General features: G+C 53.6%; 1 protein-coding gene and 2 pseudogenes across 3 annotated transcripts; all 3 read left to right on the top strand.

Annotated features, from left to right (window-relative positions):
- The first annotated feature begins 5,036 nt into the window (after positions 1-5,036).
- LOC107320375 (uncharacterized) lies at positions 5,037-7,167 on the top strand. The gene is made up of 2 exons (XM_085519333.1): positions 5,037-6,553; positions 6,674-7,167. Exon 1 carries the CDS (start codon positions 5,285-5,287, stop codon positions 5,705-5,707), a length of 423 nt encoding a protein of 140 aa, XP_085375459.1. The 5' UTR covers positions 5,037-5,284; the 3' UTR covers positions 5,708-6,553; positions 6,674-7,167.
- A 2,182-nt stretch (positions 7,168-9,349) lies between these two features.
- LOC146757957 (protocadherin alpha-2 pseudogene) lies at positions 9,350-13,278 on the top strand (annotated as a pseudogene). Its single transcript, XR_014935687.1, has one exon. The product of XR_014935687.1 is annotated as a protocadherin alpha-2 pseudogene (transcript).
- A 1,326-nt stretch (positions 13,279-14,604) lies between these two features.
- Positions 14,605-20,688, top strand: LOC146757956 (protocadherin alpha-5 pseudogene; annotated as a pseudogene). The gene has a single exon (XR_014935685.1). The product of XR_014935685.1 is annotated as a protocadherin alpha-5 pseudogene (transcript).
- The last annotated feature ends 104 nt before the right edge of the window (positions 20,689-20,792 follow it).

Below are 20,792 nucleotides of genomic sequence, written 5' to 3'. Positions count from 1 at the left end.
CCTCCATGGAACTCACTGAGTTACAAACCTGACATTTCAATAAATGATGCATTCTTTGCATGTTTTAAACAATAGCAGCAATTTTTGACTTCTGCATTTGGAATTGGAAGCAGTTCCTCTGATGGCAGGAGGAAGGGCAGACGTCCTCATGTTAAACGGCTTGAAAAAGAAAACGTTTGTGCAGCCAACCATCAGAAATACATCCAGAGGATCTGGAAGCATTTGTGATGAGATATTTGTTTCAATTCATTACTAGGAATGTCTGCAACAACAGGTGAAAAAGGAACATGGTGCAAGAAATGAAGGAACAGAAGATTCACAGAGGGGTCACTGAGGTCTTTGCATCAAACCCATTCATTTCAATAATGCCTACGATGGGAAAATGTCATTAAATAGCTGCAGAAATGTCTTATCATACATTTTTGCCCACACAGAAAATAAATCCCATTTGTAAGAAGGGAAGAGAAGCAGGGAAAGCAACCATCAATCAAGAAAATCATTACCAGTATTAGCAGGGTTTCAGATAGGCCGAGATGCAGACAGTCCGTGACAGCACGCTGCCTGTGAAACAGGAAAATGGGGGTGAAATTGCTGTGTGAACCCAGAGAGAAGATGAGCTGTCTGAATTTGTTCTGCTGCAGTGACTCATTGGATGTCTGGATCCAAATTCTCCCCTAAAAAGCGTTGGAGTTCACTGCGGTGCAAACAATAACGCAGACACACACTGGGGGATTTGTTTCAGCTCCTAAACGTGAGGAGCTGGATGTGGAGCTGAATCCCATCCACAGGGTCCCACCTGACCCCAGTCTCTTCCTTGCTTTTGAATATTGTGGAGATAAAGCCACGTGTGCAGCACCTGCACATCCCTGGCATTTGATCAGAGGCCAGAGGAGTGAAGCTGCTACTTGCCTTGAGTCTCCCCGAGATGACCAGGCTTCAGGAATATGGTCCCATGAACGGTTTCTAAAGCTAAAGCCTGGTTTTATTCTAGTGCCAGGAACCAGATACAAACATAAATAGCTGCAAATAAATATTGTTTGCTTTCCTCGGCATCCTATTCTTCCCTTTAGTTTCTGCCTGCAATGTAATCTGATTGCTGTCCCAGCATCTACAGAGTACTCAGCCAGGTCCAAGCCTGTCCCTGTGTTCTCCAAGCACCCCCATCCCACAGGAGATGAGTCTCTGTCTCCCTCCGTGCCTGTGGGATACCTTCCAGCTTTGGTCATGGGGAGGATCCACGATGACCAGCTGCCAGATCCACACTCACTTCTGTTGATATGGAGAAGTTTCTTTGCAAAGAGACCTCCCTGTGCAGATAAGAAATGGAAACGGGGTGGGAATTGAGCACAGCAAAATATCGCAGAAGTTCTGTGATGCCTGCAGGTGGAATTCGAGTTAAAAGGGTTTAAAAAGATCATAAAATCCCCCTTTCTGATTGGATTGCATTGCTGGAGAAGCTCTGAGCCTTGCGAGGCACAGCAGTTGCCTGCTCTGAGGTTCCTTCCCTGGGGACCTTGCCTGGGATCGCTCCATCCATTTATCCCTGACTCTTGGCATCTCCATAACACACTCACAGAGAGAGTTATTAGTTTAATTTTCTTGTGAATTACAACAGGGGCCCAGAGAATTAGAAGAGCCTTTTTTTTTATTATCATTACTTTTTGTTTTCCAGTTGAGAGATTGTAAATGAGGCTATTCATCCTGCTAGCAGCAGTGGGGACCCAAACCCAGGCCTTTCTGGAGTAATTGGTTTCTGATGAGCAATCGCATGTAAAACCAATAGCAAAAGCAGGAAGCAAAATATAAATTCTCCCTTTCTATGTCGAGCTCTTCATTAGGACTGCACGCCTGGCTTCTTCCTGGGATCCAGTGGAAAAGCCAAGCAGTGGATAAACAGGGCTGGGAACTAAGCCTGGGAAGGACCCTGTATGAGCAAAAAAACTGAGAGCACAGCTCTGCCTATTGCTTCTGGGGGCAGACAGAGCAACCACAGTAGCCATCAGGCTTCAGCTTCTCAATGAGCTCTTTGGCACACTTGGGGCTTTGGGCAGGGTGTGGGGAGAGCAGCTCCCAGAAGTGTTTCCTTATGGGGTGGACCTGAATGTGCCACTGCCCAGAAGAGACCAAGAGATCAAGGAAAGCAAAAAGCTTGAGGTGATATTCATGCTGCATGTCAAACCAGAGAGCACCAGCTAGTGGCAATCTGCCTGGCACCCTGCATTTGCAAAATGCAACAGGTGTTGATGACTGCATTTGATATAAGGGCTGAGGTTATGAGGCAATGGTTATCTCTATCTATTCCCAGTGCCAAGGAAGGAGGCTGCAAATCTGCCCTGGCTTTTGTGTTCCTGATGAGTGTTATGGTGCTTAAGGCTTGATTCATTCCCTTTATCACTCCCCTAAACGTTTCCACTTCAGAACTGAAGTTCCCAAATGACTCTTCCACATCTACATACAGGCTGGTCCCAAAGCACGCTTCTGTTTCCTACCAAGATATGTGTGTCCTGAAGGCTGATCCTTTCACTTCCCAGATGATTGTGAAGAATAAGAAATGGATAAGAATAAAAGAGGAAGGAGAGGGGAGGGGGAGGGAAAAGAAGCAGGAAGTGAACCCTTCCCTTGTTTGTTACTAAGTCCTACCTTATAACTGTCATTATTTTGGCCATATCCCCAGTTTTTCCCTTTCCAAGCTCAGCAATGAGGAGGTCAGGCTCACACCATCAGCTCACATCATCATACGTTCTTTTTAAGTGTGTGTGCCATTTACAGAGCTCTACTTACTGCGGTGGAGGCACAAAGTGATTCACAATGGAAGATATTTTATCAACCCAGGCAATATTTTCATCACTGTTTTTGCTCATTTTGTGCCTCTGACCTGGCCTAGGAAACTTGTAGAGGATGTAGGTGTGTGGGAGACCTGGGAGAGAAAACAGGAGGTGGTACTCAGGGCTATGAGAACTTCTGCCCTGGGAAAGTATTTGCAGCTGTTTCAGGTAGGAGGTGGAAGGATGGGGAAAACACGGGGGAAAAATGATAAAATGACAGCTGGGAATAGTTAAGCCATAATGAAATCTCCCTTCACTCCCTTCTGGGTGGGTGTTTTACTGGGTGGGAACATGCAGTGCTTGGGATACTACAGGTAGGAAATAGGGTTTCTGGGTGCAAGGTTCTTGTCTTCCACCTTAGGCCCCTTTGAAAGTCCCCCCATAGAGCAAAGAGGAAAGAATCCTTTTCTTCCTGCAACTCCTTAGTGCCGGTTGTACTTGCAGAGAAGATATGAAGAAATATGAAGAAAATTAATCCCTGCACCAAATATTTTGGGCACAGAGCGTGCGGTGAAGGCAAGGAAGTGGAATTACACTGCAAATGTCAGGAGCTATGAAATATGTAACAGCCTTTAATATTCTGCTTCTGTTATTGCCCAGAGTGTCTCTCACCTGCACTCACAGTAAGTGAAGTGCCTTTTGTTGAGCCCAGATGTCACCGAGCAGGGAAGATTTCTGTGCTTCCTATCTTTATTTTAAAGCTCCACTGTGACATATTGATAATAAACGTTCTCTGCTCCCAAACTCTCATTTTAAGATGAATTTCAGACTTTAGGATTGACCCCTATTTCGTGCTCCACTGAACTTTGGCCTTGAAAGCCCCACTACTTGCAGCTTAACTCTGACTTCTCCATTCCAGGCTGTAGCTACCTGTGATACCTAATGCTGAGCCAGCTACTTGGATGCTGCACTGAAGATGTAAAACTTTAACCATGCATCTCTTGTATCTCGCTTCCCCATGGGGTTATGTTTCAAGGTAAGTGGTTTGCGTAAGAGCCCTGTGAGACCTGCATTTAGTTTTTATTCAGTAGTATAAACAACCTGCTGCTTTTGTGCTTCTCCCTGTAGAGCAAAGAAAAACCCATTTTACACATTAAAATTGAAAGTAGAGTCGCTGAAAGGGCTGTGATGGCTTTTCGTGGAGCTCAGAGCATCACGCCTTGCTCCTGGAGGGATCTCACAGGATGCAAACAGCCCCTCACCCCACAGCCCCGCCCTCTCTAGACCCTCTGCTGGGGAGGAATGGGGTCAGCACCCCCCAGCTCTGTCTCAGTGCCCAGAGCTGGGGTACAAAAGCAGCACAGTTTTCCTTGATATGCTGCTTTAATTTCCCCTTTATAAAGCCATCCCCGTGGCTTGGAAAAGAGCTCTGGGAGGGGAAACCCGGCTCCCTGTAACTCCATCAGCAAAGCCTGAGCCCCAGAGCACCCCGTTTAATGGGAGAGGTTCCTGCCGGGCTCCGGTGCTGATGTGGCACAAAGAGCAGCGGTGGCAGATGAACGAGCAGCTCCCCCGCTCCGGGATTTGAGCAATCAGGAAATATAATCCGAGCTGGAAAGTGCCCGAGCATCTGCTGGGTTATTAATAAATTGTATGCAATCTGTCCGGGATGAACCTCGGGATGGAGGAAGCCATCTGCTCCCGAGCCGGAGCACTAATGGTATCTGGGGAATGAACTTAGCGGGGTGGGCCGGCCTGCAGCATTCTGGGGCTGCTCTGGAGGTACCGGCTCTGGAGGGACCCCGAGGCGTGGTGCCCTCACCCCACGCTGCTTTCCGTGGGGGCACAGCACGGGGGCCCCGCTCTGGTGCCGGCTGCCGTTAAGTGCCGCCCCTGGATGTTCTTCTCTATTGTTTATTCTCTGCCAGCTGCTGCCGCTCGGCCCACAGCCGGGTTCCGGTGCGTGCTGTTATCGGGGTGGATGAGGGTTGGCGTGCCGGTGTCAGCGATGCGTTGTGGGGACGCCTGGCCCCGCAGGCCGAGAAGCCCCGATCTTAATTGCTGAGCGGTGTCTGTTGTCACCATGAGGGTGTGGGGTCGATGTAGCACAGCAGGAGGACCCACCTTCCCATAGAGCAAGAACCGCGGACTGCAGCATCCCTAAAACAACACGTGGGAAAGCTACCACCGTGAGGTTTGCTATCCTACACAAAGGCTACTCGAAACAAAGACAAAACCTCCAGCAGCGGGAGAGGGGCAGATAAAGAGCGAGTGCTGCGGCTGCTGGGATCCCGGCCGTAGAGCCGAACACCCCGGATCGCGGCTGCGCTCACGGCTCCGCTGTCGCCCGGCACGGCGCTATTTCGTGCCCCGAGCACCGCGGCGCTGTCAGGACGTTTCCTGTGCTGGAGAGGAAGAGAGCAGCGCGTTGTCTCCTACGCTGCGGATCTCAGCCCGCGGCCCCGCGGGGGGGAAGGACTTGTCAGAGGCTGCGCGAGGCTTTTGCCCGGCCCTGCGACATGTTCGTGTCACTCAGCGCCGGCAGCCGGGCACGAAGCGATGGACGTCGGCCGGTTTCTTTCCGAAACGCGCCGGGGAAGGAAGGCTCCAGCTCCGCCCTGAAGACAGAGACACCGAGGGCGGCCCTTTCCCGTTCCCCGCTCCGGGATCCTGCCCGCACCGCGGCCGGTGGGTGCAGAAGGGAAGGGCAGCAGCACGGACCCAACTCCGCGGTGCCGATTCCGGCCCCTGACCGCATCCCTGTCGGCCGGCACTGCCCGTTGCAGGGAGCCCCCCCGAGGAGGGTGGGGGTGGGATGGGGCCTCCCAGTCCCTTTCCCCGTGATTAGAGCACTGCTGGATGGCACGAGGGGGCACTTCAAGCGTTTTCGCTTTAGGGAAGACTTTGAAATCCGATCTGCGCTTGTCCGGGCAGTGCTGTAACCTCGGAGCTGTGCCTTAGGGCCGTGAGCGACCCGCCCCGCACGATGCGGACACACCGGCTCGGAGCTCAGCAGCTCCAGGTCTCTGTGGATGGTGACGCTGTCCCAGGGCCGGCCGGTCCGCAGCAGCGGGGCCGTTTCTATCTCGGTGGCCGACAACGTCCTGGGTCACGGCACCGACTCTGCCGGAGCTGCGGCTTTTTCCTCTCGATTCTCCATCTCTTGCTTCAGAGCATCCTACAGCCGCGCCTTGAGCTCAGCGGGAGCCAACCAGGGCAATATCCAGGAATGTTTCCAAATACCATTGGAAAAGTCTCTTTGTCTCCACTGCCTAAAGAGAGCTGGAAGCAGGGAACGTCCCAGCTGGGCGGAGCTCCACCTACGTGCTGCACGCTGGGCTCTTCATTGCTTCTTTGAGGACCTGGAGTTCATTATGATGATGGATAAACCCAATCTGTGACGTCGAGAGTCCTGGTTATTTTCCATCGGATTAGCGAGGCGGTCAGTCCTGCTGTCTCATGCAGTGCCCGGCCATTCGCTGAGACGTCATAGTCTGGGGAGGGGCGACCCTCACAGCTGCTCGGTTCGAGGCCGGTACCTCGGAGACGCGCCAGATTCGGAGGTGCTGATCCAAGCCACGCGTCAATAGAAACTCCACCACCGCGGCTGCTTTGTCTAAAATCTCGTCAACCTCTCCCTATGAAACTGGCAGCTTTTCTGTGCAGATACAGGTGGTGCAAAAGCCCATCTGTGTTGATTGTGCAATATTATGATGCTTGAGGATGTGCCTTAACCTCGGTGGAAGCTGGATTTCATCAGAAGTCAAGATCGTGTGGGCTGCATTTGAGTAAGCATGGAACAACCTTTCAGTGGTGCAGGTTATCCTGGGCCGTTCAGTTGCTTCTTTGCATACAAAAAGCATTTTTATCACGAGCAGAGCTCTAACGTCTGGCTTTTTATTTCTGAGCTGCTGCTCAGTGGATATAGAAATGATGCAGATAACCACTCTAACACAGGAGAAGAGACCTTGCATCCAGTCCCCTTGGCAGCAGAGCTTTTTCCCCCTCTTTAGTAGCCGTTTTATCAATAAAAACATCTTACTACTGTTTTATTCTGAGAAACTTTAATTCAGACTTCAGCACAGCTCTAACACACCTGAAAATACAGCAGTGCTCTGTTTGCTGACTGCAGCATTATATTCTCATCCCCATCAATGCAGCATGAAACTTTTCCTCCAAAGGAGATCTACTTCTCTGAGGTAAGTGGATGAACTTAGCAAATGGGTAAGTAGGAGAAAAATACATAAATACTCCCTCTATAAAAGCCTTTCATCCTGGACTCGAGTAGGGTGAGCCTGGTGACCAGCCCAGCATCCCTTTCTATGCGCTTGTTGTGACATTGATCTCTGCCCCAAATCTTAATTTCTTTTACTACACGAACCAGAAACAAAACAAACCAAAACAACCAAAAGACAAACAATGAAATGAAACAAACCAACCCATCACATAGGCCTTATTTTTAGGAAATTCAGAGCTCAGATCAAATCTCTGCATTCATTTTGGAAGATCTTGTCCAATCTTATTTGTATCATTCCACTATTTGATAATGGAGGACCCGGCTACCTGCACATGGAGAAGTCAGCAAGGTGCTGACACTGGATGGGATGGAGCCGCGTCTCCATCTGTCTGTGGTAACTGTGGTGGGAGATCATGTAGAATTTGTAGGCAAAGGAATGGAAATCAAGAACAAAGCTTGTTCCATTACATTCTGAATTGAGTAGGAATGAGTTAATGGAAGCCCATCTTCAGAGTCTGAATTTCCTCTGTGCTCTGCATGGAAGCCCTTGGGATAAGAAACATGGTCTATCCAAATGCGGCTTTGGGAAGGTGAGCCTGACATCGGACAAGATGAAGGAATGCAGCTAAGGTGCAAAGACACAGGAGGAAGAAGAGTTTGTCTTTGTGTTTTGAGTTCACAGAAGGTAAACAAAGGTGGCACAAAACCAGGTGGCATCAAGGACTGGACATGGATTTGGACTGAGGCATCATTCATAGAATTGTTAATGTTGGAGGAGATTTCTAAGATCACCAGGTCCAACAATCAACCCAGGACCAATCTGCACCTCTTTGTCTTTGAGTGCTATACAGCAAAGTCCCTGTGGTCTTCCTTGTGAGAGAACCCATCGATCACAGGTGTAAGAAGGGGATCTGTTTCCTACTTTCTATCTTGGCCTCCATCACTGTAGAACTTACATTAACACCCTGTGAATCTCAGATCTGTGGTGTTTTGGCTGCAGTTTTATTTTGCTGTTCAAGAATGTGCAGAAGGAGATGTGAATGAAGCAGAGTTTTGGAAAGATTCCAGTTAAAGCACAACATTCCCAGAAGAGGAACATTGGTGATGATCACTGCAGGAGCCGTCGCACTGATGGAACAAAGTGTTCAGATTGAGAAGGAGGCGTTGCCAAAAAGCTCTATTGCCATAGAAGGAAATAGTGGGGAGAAACATCAGCCATGGATGGAGGGAAGGGACCCCTTTCCTGAATTCCTCCCTGTGCTCCATCCTTGTAAGACTGACGTGAACATGTGAAGACCCTCTTCTCAGTATAATCCCTACAGGCAACATGTGGATTTGCTATGAGAATTGAATAGAAGGGCATGAGAATACAGCGTGCTTTTGGCAGTAATTCAGTTAAATCCTCAAGGTTTCTGACAGGAAAATCGATCGCTGTGGCTGTGGGAGCTCCCTCACCAACCAGTAAATGCATTCAGTACGTTTCATGGCACATATATTTGACTTGGAGAACAAGATGAAAGATTAGTAGGCATCTCATTTTAAGTACATACAAAGATTTTCAGTCAGCTGCTGGATTGAAGCATGCTGTGGGTAAGTGCTGGGGTAAAACAATCAAACAAACAAAAGCAACTGAAAGTGGAGAATAAGGAATGGAAAAAGTCAAAGATGAAGTGAACTCGATTCGATATGCAGAGAAGCACGAGAAGCAATTCCCATAGCGAGCCGCGTAGTGACACTCTGAGCTAAGAAATGTGCGATACAACGAGGCAAAGGGAGGGGAACACCTGCTGATAGCCGTGGAAGCAGTTATTGTTCTGAACAAGCAGCCACTGATACTGCAGGTAAGTCATTTGTACCCAGCAGGTAAGCGGTTGAGATACAGATGTAGGGCTTTTCACTGTTCAATTGTATTCCTGTTATGTTGGAAGGACTGAACGTTCCCTGGGTACTGCCTGTAGGTCTGGAACCTTCTGCTGATGGTGTGAATACCAACGGGGAGAGCTGCTCCTCTCACTGGTGACAGTCCCTCCTGGAGTGTAGGACATGTGAAGGCTTTACACTCTTGGAAACAATGCTTGTTTGACTTTAGCGGATGTTTTGCTGATTGCTTCCTGCTACGCTATTTTGGAGCAAACTTAATGTGGATGTTAACACAGCTCTAAGATACTTGAAAATAGAACATGTTAGAATGTTAATTAGAATGCTGTTTTTTATTACTATGGCATTATATTATCATCCCCATGAGTATGGCATGAAGAAGTACTAGATCTAGTCATTCCACGTAAGTGGATGAACATAGTAGGCAAGTAAGTAGGGAAAGAATATATATATATATACCTTCATTAAGCACCTTGTCATGGACTCACGTGGAGTGAGCTTGGTTGCTCTGCTGATAGAAGGTGTGTATAAAGATCTCTTTTTGAGCACTGGTCATGGCGTCGATCTCAGCCCAAACCCTTCTTCATTTGGTCACAAAGGAATAGAAATGAAGAATGAATAGAAGTGGATAGAGGTGAACGTTTTCTCTTACATTCTGGATTTAGTGGTGACGTGTTAATGAAAGTCCCAGTACTGCTGGCTGGGAGCACCATAGGAGGGAAGGACCATGATTTGTCTTTAGATGCAGAACTTCCACCGTGCTCTGCATGGAAGGATTTGGGGAAGGACACGTGGTCTGTCTGAATGCTCCTTTGGGACAATGAGCCTTCCATTGGTCATGATAAAGGATTGCAGATAAGGTACAAAGATGCTGGAAGAGGCAGAGTTCATCTTAATGTTTTGGGTTTACACTGCATAAAATCCACAACCAGCTGGCATCAAGGACTAGATATGAATCTGAACTCAATGCATCAACGTTGTTCCGCTGACAGCTTCAGTGGTGCTCCAGAGCTGAGTTTTGTGTGTGAGAGCTGCAGAGATGAGGAAGCAAATTGCTGTCTGCCCATAGCTGGCTCTTCCCTAACCAGTGTGCAGGTGAAAGTGAATGAAAAGGGGAGCAGAGAAGAACTTAATGGGCAGGTGTTGTTCTTTTTACTTAGAGGTTTATATGCTCATCTGCCATGGAAAGAGTCAGAGAATGGTCTGTTTAATCATGTCTACATGACTGCAACGGATGACAAATACAAACAAAAGACAGAAAGATCCATAAAAGCGGAAAGTCTCAGCCCCATCTCCTTTGAATGAACCATCAAGATGCCGATAAGGAATCAGAGGGGAAAAAAATAAAAACAACAATAAAGGCTAAAAATAAGTGAATCACAAGAAAAGAGAAATAGAAAATGGCACAGAAGAAGCGAACCCAACGCGATGCGCAGAGAAGCGCAGGAGCAATTCCTGTATGGAGCCACATGATGCCGCTCTGAGCTAAGGAACGGGCGATGCGATCGGGGAAAGGGAGGGGAAGACCTTCCGGTGGTGCTGTGAAAGGCGGCAGAGCGAGAGCGAGCGGCGGGGAGGAGGAGGAGGCGCTGAGGTGCCGTGAGGAAGGATCGTGTCGGCGAGCTCGGTCAGAGGGATCGGAGCGGGCAGGTGGGGAGGTGCGGGGCGTGGAGAAGGAGCGGAGCGGCGGTGAGGGCGATGGTCGGCGTGGGAGCGGCGCGTTGGAGCTGGGGGGCCTTGGTGCTGGTGCTGCAGGCGGCCTGGGCGCTGGGCGGCGGGCAGGTGCGCTACTCGGTGCCGGAGGAAGCCGAGGCCGGCACGGTGGTGGGGCGGCTGTGGCAGGACCTGGGCCTGGAGGCGGGCGAGGCGGAGGCGCGGCGGCTGCGTGTGGTGTCGCGGGGCCGGCGGGCGATGGTGGAGGTGAGCGGGGCGAGCGGGGCGCTGGTGGTGAGCTCGCGGCTGGACCGGGAGGAGCTGTGCGGGAAGAGCGCGCCGTGCGCCCTGCGCCTGGAGGTGCTGCTGGACCGGCCGCTGCGCGTCTTCCACGTGGAGGTGGAGGTCACCGACATCAACGACAATGCGCCGCGCTTCCCCGCCGCAGCCAAGAACATCAGCATCGTAGAATTCAATACGGTGCCTGGGACCCGGTTTCCTCTGGAGGGCGCGTCGGATGCGGATATAGGAACAAATGCGCAGCTCTCCTACACACTGAGCCCTTCCGAGCACTTCGCTCTGGATGTGCAGCGAAGCGAGGATCATTTGGAATCTTTATTCTTGGTGCTGACGAACACCCTGGACCGCGAGTCGGTATCAGAGCACCGCTTGGTGCTGACGGCGACTGACGGTGGCAGGCCGGCGCTGACGGGCACGGTGCAGCTGTTGATCTCGGTGCTGGATGCGAACGACAACGCGCCGCAGTTCAACCAGTCGGTGTATAAAGTGCAGCTGGCGGAGGACGCGACAGAGGGGACGTTGGTGGTGCGAGTGAATGCCACGGACCCGGACGAGGGAATTAATCAGGCGTTTTCTTACAGCATTGTTAGTACTGCTCCTTCATCGCAGAGAGATTCATTCAGTATTGATCCGCGAACGGGGGAGATCCGGCTGCGAGCCCCCATAGACTTCGAAGAAGTCCGTTTACACGAATTGCAAATCGAGGCAAGAGATAAGGGGACGCCATCGTTGTCGGGCCATTGCAAAGTTGTGGTGGAGGTTCTGGACGTGAACGACAACGCTCCCGAGGTGTGGGTGACGTCGCTGTCGGTGCCGGTGTCCGAGGACGCGGCGCTGGGGACGGTGGTGGCGCTGCTGAGCGTGTCGGACCGGGACTCGGGTCCGAACGGGCGGGTGCGCTGCTCGGTGCGTCCGGCGTCGCCGTTCGGGCTGGTGTCGACGTTCGCGGGCTCGTACTCGCTGGTGCTGCGGGAGGCGCTGGACCGGGAGCGGGTGTCGGAGTACGAGGTGGAGGTGCGGGCGGAGGACGGCGGGGCGCCGCCGCTGCGCGCCAGGCGCGGGCTGCGGGTGCCGGTGTCGGACGTGAACGACAACGCGCCGGCGTTCTCGCAGGCCGTGTACACGGTGCTGGCGCGGGAGAACAACGCGGCGGGCGCGGAGCTGGCGCGGCTGTGGGCGCGGGACCCGGACGAGGCGGGCAACGGGCGCGTGAGCTACTCGGTGGCGGAGGGCGGCGCGGGGATGGGCGCGGGCTCGGGCTCGGGCTGGCGTCCGGCGTCGAGCTACGTGTCGGTGGACGCGGAGAGCGGGCGCGTGCGGGCGCTGCGTCCGCTGGACTACGAGGAGCTGCAGGTGCTGCAGTTCGAGGTGCGGGCGGTGGACGCGGGGGAGCCGCCGCTGTGCGGCAACGCCACGGTGCAGCTGTTCGTGGTGGACGAGAACGACAACGCGCCGGCGCTGCTGCCTCCTGCGGGCGGCGGGCCGGGGCCCTGGGCTGCGGCCGAGGCGGCGGAGCCGGGGTCGCTGCCGTCGGGCTCGTCGGGCTCGTCGGGCTCTCCGGGTTCTCCGGGCTCGTGGTCGCTGTGGGCGCGGGCGTCGTGGGGTGCTCCGGCGGGGCAGGTGGTGGCGAAGATCCGCGCGGTGGACGCGGACTCGGGCTACAACGCGTGGCTGCGCTACGAGCTGCGCGAGCCGCGGGGCGACGGCCCGTTCCGCGTGGGGCTGTACAGCGGCGAGGTGAGCACGGCGCGGGCGCTGGAGGAGGCGGACGGCCCGCGGCAGAGGCTGCTGATCGTGGTGCGGGACCACGGGGAGCCGCCGCGCTCGGCCACGGCCACGCTGAGCGTGTCGCTGGTGGAGGGCGCCGAGGCGGCGGTGTCGGCGGTGGGGACGGGGGCGGTGTCGGCGGGGGCGGGGCCGCGTCCGGCGGAGGGCGGCCCGGCGGGGGCGGCGGCGGCGACGAACGTGTGGCTGGTGGTGGCCATCTGCGCGGTGTCGAGCCTGTTGGTGCTGGCGGTGGTGCTGTACGGGGCCGGGCGCTGGGCGCCGCGGGCGGCCGTGCTGTCGGGGCCCGGGCCGGCGACGCTGGTGTGCGCCAGCGAGGTGGGCAGCTGGTCGTACTCGCAGCGCCAGAGCCGGAGCCTGTGCGTGGCCACGGACGGCGCGGGCAAGAGCGACCTGATGGTCTTCAGCCCCAACTGCCCGCCGCCGCCCGGCCCCGCGCCCAAGGACACGCCGCAGGAGACGCCCTCGCTGCTTGACACGGTCAGTGCCGCTCATCCCTTCCTTTCTTCATGCTATGATTCCATGATTAACAGTATAAATACCTTCGTTTTACTGTATGTACTTTGATAAGAATTTTTGCATTCATTAGAAATCTCCAGGTATGTCTGCATGGAGTCTGCCAGGTTCTCTGTATATTGCACTGTTGGTCGGGTTTTGTCAGTTTTAGTGCTGTTGGCCATAGGGGGGGTATTGGGACAATCAAAGTCAACTTCGTGGTGGGAAATGCATTTTGACATTTGGTAGGGGTGAATGTGGTGGCAGCACACAGTAAAGCTGGGGGTTTTTCTCTGATGAATGTTGACTTTGTATGTAAATCCCTGTCCTTCAAGGAGCACATCATGATTAAGAAGAGTTCAGACCTTGTCAAAGAACTCAAACGTGAGATATTTATTGTTTTCTGGATTCTTGTTGGGAGTGGGGAGTAGGTGTTGGACGGCGAAATGGGAGCTTTCCTGATCTTGAAATACAGTACATGGCATTGGGATGCTCATTCTGTGTTTTAAGGCCATATGATTTTAGTTTTGGTTGTCCGTTAGGATCTTGTCTGAAGGAAATGGTGCTGCTAGGTAGAAGAGAGAGGGACTCACTGAACAGGAGTTGGAAAATCCTAGCTGAGCTGGAGATCCTGTTTGACAAGGGATGGGTTATATGTTGCCAGTAGAAAAGCTGGAAAAGAGACCGAACTCATAGAGCTGCTTGGCCTGGATCCCCTCCAAAGCTCCAAAAAGTCAGTTGTCAGGTCTTAACATCAGAGGATTTGTGCTATTCATGCTTCCACGCTACTGCCTCACTGTATCTCTTGAAAGTGTCTTTTGCTGTCTTCTGTGGGCATCCCCTTGCACTAGAGAGAGGAGCACCTAATAAGCTTTGAGCATCACAACAGATACTTTGTTGGACACTGGGAGCCTATCAACCCAGTGACTGTTGGTAGCAGGTCCGTCTGTGCAGTGTGATGGGCTTCTCTAGGTCCTCTATAGTTGAATTCTATGTTTCCTCACTCCTTGTTGCCATTGTGGCATTCCTGCTTCCAAAGGCATCTGCCATGTGCACCCTTATTCACTTGTGTTAGAATATGGCATTTTGTTGCTCAAAGAAGGAGTTTTTCAAATATTGGTATTTCTGGCTGAATTGTCTGAACTTCACTGCAGTCTCTGTGGTGGTTTTATTGCTTGGGATGGGAACAAATGCCCTCTGTATTCAATACGTTGACAAACCTTGTGTTTCAGTGATATGGAATGGGATCTTTTTCTTTTCTGTTGCTAGAACTTCTCTGCTCAGTGAATGTAGAGGTGATGTGCAGACAGCTACACAAATACAGGAGAAGGGACATTGTGTCCTGTGTCCTTGGTTTGTTTTCTCTTTGGCTGATGTTTTTTCCAATTAAAACATTCTTCTACCTTTTTGAAGCAAAATTAATTTAGACCTGAGCACATCTTAATGATACCTGAAAACAAAGCAGTGATCCTTTTCTTGTCTGTGGCATTGTGTTGTCATACCTGTGAATATAGCATGAAGGCTGAATAGATCTAGATATTCCAGGTAAGCGGATGAGCTTACCAAGTGGGTAAGTAGAAGAAAAACATATCTACCCTCTTTAAACACCTCTTCTTCCTGGATTTGTGTGGGATGAGCTTTGTGGCTTCGTTGATAGAAGGTCTGTCCCAGGATTTATGTGCTGGTCAAGATGTTGATCTCTTCCCTTTGCTAAATGAACCTGTCATTAGGAAATATTACTTCTCGGAAGGGGTGGTCAGGCACTGGAATGCACTGCCCAGGGGGGTGGTGGAGTCACCGACCATGGGGATGTTCAAGAAACGTTTGGATGTTGTGCTGAGAGATATGATTCAGCTGGGAACTATTGGTGATGGTTGGACTGGATGATCTTCTAGGTCTTTTCCAACCTTGATAATTCTGTGATTCTGTGAAAAGGAGAGCAGCCAGCAGGGTGAGGGAGAGGATCTGCCCCTCTGCTCTGTGCTGTGAGACCTCATGTGGGGTGCTGCATCCAGAAGGGGAGTGCTCAGCAAAGGAGAGACACAGACCTGTTGGAGTGTGTCCAGAGAATGGCCATAAAAATGATGCCAAGAATGGAACACCTCCCTACAAGGACAGGTTGAGAGCTGGGTCTGTGTAGCATGGAGGAGGCTCTGGGAGACCTGAGAGTTGCTTTTCTTTATGTAAAGGGGAGATATAAGAAAGAAGGGGATAGATGCTTCAGCAGGATCTGTTGTGATCATACAAGGGGAAATGGTTTCAAACTAAATACGGGGAGATTTGTGTTGGATGTAAGGAAGAAGTAACTTGCAGTAATATTGGTGAGGCACTGGCTCAGGGCACCCAGGGAGGTACTGGATGCCCCATCCCTGGAGATATTCAAGGTGATGCTGGATGGAGCTCTGCGCACTCTGATCTTGCTGTACGGGAGTTGAGCTGGGTGATCTTCATGGATCCCTTCCAACTTCTGTGCTTCATCTATGATTGTAACTGTAGAAACCTAAAAAGAAGCAAGCAGTGGGAGAAACATCAAACGTGAGTGAAAGGGGACCTGTTTTCCACTTTCCTCCTCTGACTAATTCTATAGAGTGATCACCTGTGAATCTCTGCTTCTCTGTATTTAGGCTAAATGTGATGTTAATTTTCCTGTAAGAGTGTAAAAAAGACTATGTGAATAGAGAGTGTTATTAGAAAGAATTCTATTAGATCAGAGGGTTTCTAAGAGTGGAACACCAACCACTGTTTCTGAGACAGGTAACAAACTAATACATTCAGTGCCTTTCATGGCACAACCATCTCACATGAAAAACAAGTGGGAAAGATCAGTTGGCACATTACTGTAAATGAAAAGACATGACCTAAACTACAACAGTGAGAAGAGCTGCAGGTAAGTACTCAGTCCAAAATTATATGTATGTATCTTAAAATATCTGAAGCATAAGGAATAGAGAATGGTAGCAGTGAAGCAAGTCCCAGAGTCCTGAGGGAACTGTCTGATGTAGTTGCCAGCCCACCTTCAATGGTATCTGAAAAGTCAGAGCAATCAGTTGAAGTCCCTGTGAACTGGGAAAAGAGGCAACATTACAGCCCTTCTGAAACAGGGTGAAAAGAATGACCCTGGGAACTACCGACCTGTCCATCTCACCTCTGTGCCAGAGAAGGTCATGGAGCAGATCCTGCTGGACGCTATGCTAAAGCACATGGAAGAAAGGGAGGCAATATGGGAGAATCAGCACGGCTTCACCAAGGGAAAATCCTGCTTAACCAACCTAGTGGGCTCCTGTGATGGTGTCACTGCATCAGTGGACAAGGGAAGAGCCACTGATGTCATTTATCTTGACTTCATTAAGACCTTTGACATGGTACCCCACAACATTCTTCTGTCCAGATAGGAAAGATATGGATTTGATGGATTGACTGTTCAGTGAATGAAGAACTGGCTGCAGGATTAAGTCCAGATAGTGGTGGTCAATGGCTCCATGTCTGGATGAAGACTGGTGACAAATGGTGTCCCCCAGGAGTCAGTGCTGGGACTGATACACATTAATATCTTCATCAGTGACATGGACAGTGGGTTTGGGTGCAGCTTCAGTTTACAGATGATGGAAAATTGTGGCATGTGACATCAGAGGGATGAGATGCCATCCAGAAGAACCAGGGAAGGCCTGAACAGTGAGCCCAGGTGAATCTCGTGATGTTCCAGAGCGACAGAGAGAAGCGCAGGAGCAATTCCTGTATGGAGCCACATGATGCCGCTCTGAGCTAAGGAACGGGCGATGCGATCGGGGAAAGGGAGGGGAAGACCTTCCGGTGGTGCTGTGAAAGGCGGCAGAGCGAGAGCGAGCGGCGGGGAGGAGGAGGAGGCGCTGAGGTGCCGTGAGGAAGGATCGTGTCGGCGAGCTCGGTCAGAGGGATCGGAGCGGGCAGGTGGGGAGGTGCGGGGCGTGGAGAAGGAGCGGAGCGGCGGTGAGGGCGATGGTCGGCGTGGGAGCGGCGCGTTGGAGCTGGGGGGCCTTGGTGCTGGTGCTGCAGGCGGCCTGGGCGCTGGGCGGCGGGCAGGTGCGCTACTCGGTGCCGGAGGAAGCCGAGGCCGGCACGGTGGTGGGGCGGCTGTGGCAGGACCTGGGCCTGGAGGCGGGCGAGGCGGAGGCGCGGCGGCTGCGTGTGGTGTCGCGGGGCCGGCGGGCGATGGTGGAGGTGAGCGGGGCGAGCGGGGCGCTGGTGGTGAGCTCGCGGCTGGACCGGGAGGAGCTGTGCGGGAAGAGCGCGCCGTGCGCCCTGCGCCTGGAGGTGCTGCTGGACCGGCCGCTGCGCGTCTTCCACGTGGAGGTGGAGGTCACCGACATCAACGACAATGCGCCGCGCTTCCCCGCCGCAGCCAAGAACATCAGCATCGCGGAATTAACCACTATGCCGGGTACTCGGTTCCCGCTGGAGGGCGCGTCGGATGCGGATATCGGTCCGAACGCTCAGCTTTCCTATGCACTGAGCCCTTCCGAGCACTTTAAAATCGAGGAAGAAAACAGTGACTCGAGAACTAAATCCCTGTTCTTGGTGCTCACAAAACCTCTGGACCGCGAGTCGGTATCACAGCACCGCTTGGTGCTGACGGCGACTGACGGTGGCAGGCCGGCGCTGACGGGCACGGTGCAGCTGCTGATCTCGGTGCTGGATGCGAACGACAACGCGCCGCAGTTCAACCAGTCGGTGTATAAAGTGCAGCTGGCGGAGGACGCGGCGGAGGGGACGTTGGTGGTGCGAGTGAATGCCACAGATCCCGACGAGGGAACTAACAGAGAAATGATTTATGAAATTGATACTTTTAACCCTCCGTCTGCCACTGACGTTTTCATTATCGATGCAAACAGCGGGCAGATCAGACTCACGGGACCCCTGGACTATGAGACAGTTCCTTTGTATGACCTGCACGTAAAAGCCAAAGACAAGGGGACGCCCCCACTGTCGGGTCACTGCAAGGTAGTGGTGGAGGTGCTGGACGTGAACGACAACGCTCCCGAGGTGTGGGTGACGTCGCTGTCGGTGCCGGTGTCCGAGGACGCGGCGCTGGGGACGGTGGTGGCGCTGCTGAGCGTGTCGGACCGGGACTCGGGTCCGAACGGGCGGGTGCGCTGCTCGGTGCGTCCGGCGTCGCCGTTCGGGCTGGTGTCGACGTTCGCGGGCTCGTACTCGCTGGTGCTGCGGGAGGCGCTGGACCGGGAGCGGGTGTCGGAGTACGAGGTGGAGGTGCGGGCGGAGGACGGCGGGGCGCCGCCGCTGCGCGCCAGGCGCGGGCTGCGGGTGCCGGTGTCGGACGTGAACGACAACGCGCCGGCGTTCTCGCAGGCCGTGTACACGGTGCTGGCGCGGGAGAACAACGCGGCGGGCGCGGAGCTGGCGCGGCTGTGGGCGCGGGACCCGGACGAGGCGGGCAACGGGCGCGTGAGCTACTCGGTGGCGGAGGGCGGCGCGGGGATGGGCGCGGGCTCGGGCTCGGGCTGGCGTCCGGCGTCGAGCTACGTGTCGGTGGACGCGGAGAGCGGGCGCGTGCGGGCGCTGCGTCCGCTGGACTACGAGGAGCTGCAGGTGCTGCAGTTCGAGGTGCGGGCGGTGGACGCGGGGGAGCCGCCGCTGTGCGGCAACGCCACGGTGCAGCTGTTCGTGGTGGACGAGAACGACAACGCGCCGGCGCTGCTGCCTCCTGCGGGCGGCGGGCCGGGGCCCTGGGCTGCGGCCGAGGCGGCGGAGCCGGGGTCGCTGCCGTCGGGCTCGTCGGGTTCGTCGAGTTCTCCGGGTTCTCCGGGCTCGTCGTCGTGGTCGCTGTGGGCGCGGGCGTCGTGGGGTGCTCCGGCGGGGCAGGTGGTGGCGAAGATCCGCGCGGTGGACGCGGACTCGGGCTACAACGCGTGGCTGCGCTACGAGCTGCGCGAGCCGCGGGGCGACGGCCCGTTCCGCGTGGGGCTGTACAGCGGCGAGGTGAGCACGGCGCGAGCGCTGGAGGAGGCGGACGGCCCGCGGCAGAGGCTGCTGATCGTGGTGCGGGACCACGGGGAGCCGCCGCGCTCGGCCACGGCCACGCTGAGCGTGTCGCTGGTGGAGGGCGCCGAGGCGGCGGTGTCGGCGGTGGGGACGGGGGCGGTGTCGGCGGGGGCGGGGCCGCGTCCGGCGGAGGGCGGCCCGGCGGGGGCGGCGGGGGCGGCGGCGGCGACGAACGTGTGGCTGGTGGTGGCCATCTGCGCGGTGTCGAGCCTGTTGGTGCTGGCGGTGGTGCTGTACGGGGCCGGGCGCTGGGCGCCGCGGGCGGCCGTGCTGTCGGGGCCCGGGCCGGCGACGCTGGTGTGCGCCAGCGAGGTGGGCAGCTGGTCGTACTCGCAGCGCCAGAGCCGGAGCCTGTGCGTGGCCACGGACGGCGCGGGCAAGAGCGACCTGATGGTCTTCAGCCCCAACTGCCCGCCGCCGCCCGGCCCCGCGCCCAAGGACACGCCGCAGGAGACGCCCTCGCTGCTCGACACGGTCAGTGACGCTCACCCCTTCCTTCCTTTCCTCTGTCTTTCTGTTTTTCTATTCTTCTTTTCTCCCTTTGTTCCTTTTCGTTTGTCTTCCTTAATCTCTCTTTTGCTTTTTCCTTTCCTTCATGCCAGAGCTATGTGTTACATTTTGTCCCTGGGTGTTGTCCTATGTTGGTTACTGTATTGACTGGAGGATTTGGAGCCCTCTGTTGCTAGTTATGGATGTATTGCTGTGCTGCATACTTCTTGCCCAGATACACTTTGGGGGAGTTGTGGTTGTGCCTTTTTTGGTGGGGATGTTCTGTTTGGGAATGCCTAGTTTCATTATTTTAGCGCTTCCAGTGCTCTTGTTTTGTGCTGTGCCACATTTCCTCCTGTGACTGCTCTGTGGCTGCAAGTTATTAACATTTTGCTGCTGATAGTTCTACCTCGAAGCTTGTGTTCTTCTTTGGGGTATTGACAGGATGTGCACTGTCCTGTGATGTTCTTTCACCGTTTGCATCAGCAGCCGTGCCTTCCTAAACTCATTTATATCAAATACAAGGGAGAAAAGAAACAACCATGGAAATATAACAGTATAGTCCATACGAAGCATAACAACTCCCTTGCTCTTTTGAAATAACTTAAGCTGTAAATAATATTTCCACATGAATCTGTGGGAGCATTGCAAAACATTGAGGGTTGCCTGCCTGGCATCTGCCGGGCACTATATATATGGCAATGTTTGTCTGATGTGGTTGAGTTTGCTCCTCTGATTGCTGGGAAGGATCTGTGCAAGCCAGAGCCAGGCCTGGGGTGGAAAATGCAGTTGTGGCTTCTGGTGCAGGTGAATGTGTCCTGAATAGGGCATGGCCATTTCCTTCTGTGAAGGGTGACCTTGGGTGGAGTTTCTTCTTGAGCGTAAAAGAAAAAATTGGGAAGCCCACCAGGCATGCTGTAAGTCAAGAATGTGAGGTGTTTGCTTGTTTTCTGCATCCATGTTTTGAGTGGGGAGTGGGGGTTACCTGGAGGCTGCAAGAAATGGGAGCTGGAGACCTTCCTGTTTGTGAGATAGTGAATAGCATGGAAATGCCCTCTGTTTCTTTTAAGGTTGTGAACATTTATCTGGCATCAGTCATGAGTTCCTCCCAGTCTTCTGTAATTTGTTGACCCCATTTACTGACTTCAGTGTTC

The sequence above is a fragment of the Coturnix japonica genome, chromosome 18 (genome assembly GCF_054131305.1).
Source record: "Coturnix japonica strain WE chromosome 18, WE-NBRP24, whole genome shotgun sequence".
NCBI classification, from domain to species: domain Eukaryota; kingdom Metazoa; phylum Chordata; class Aves; order Galliformes; family Phasianidae; genus Coturnix; species Coturnix japonica.
This window is presented reverse-complemented; position numbering and strand designations above follow the sequence as displayed.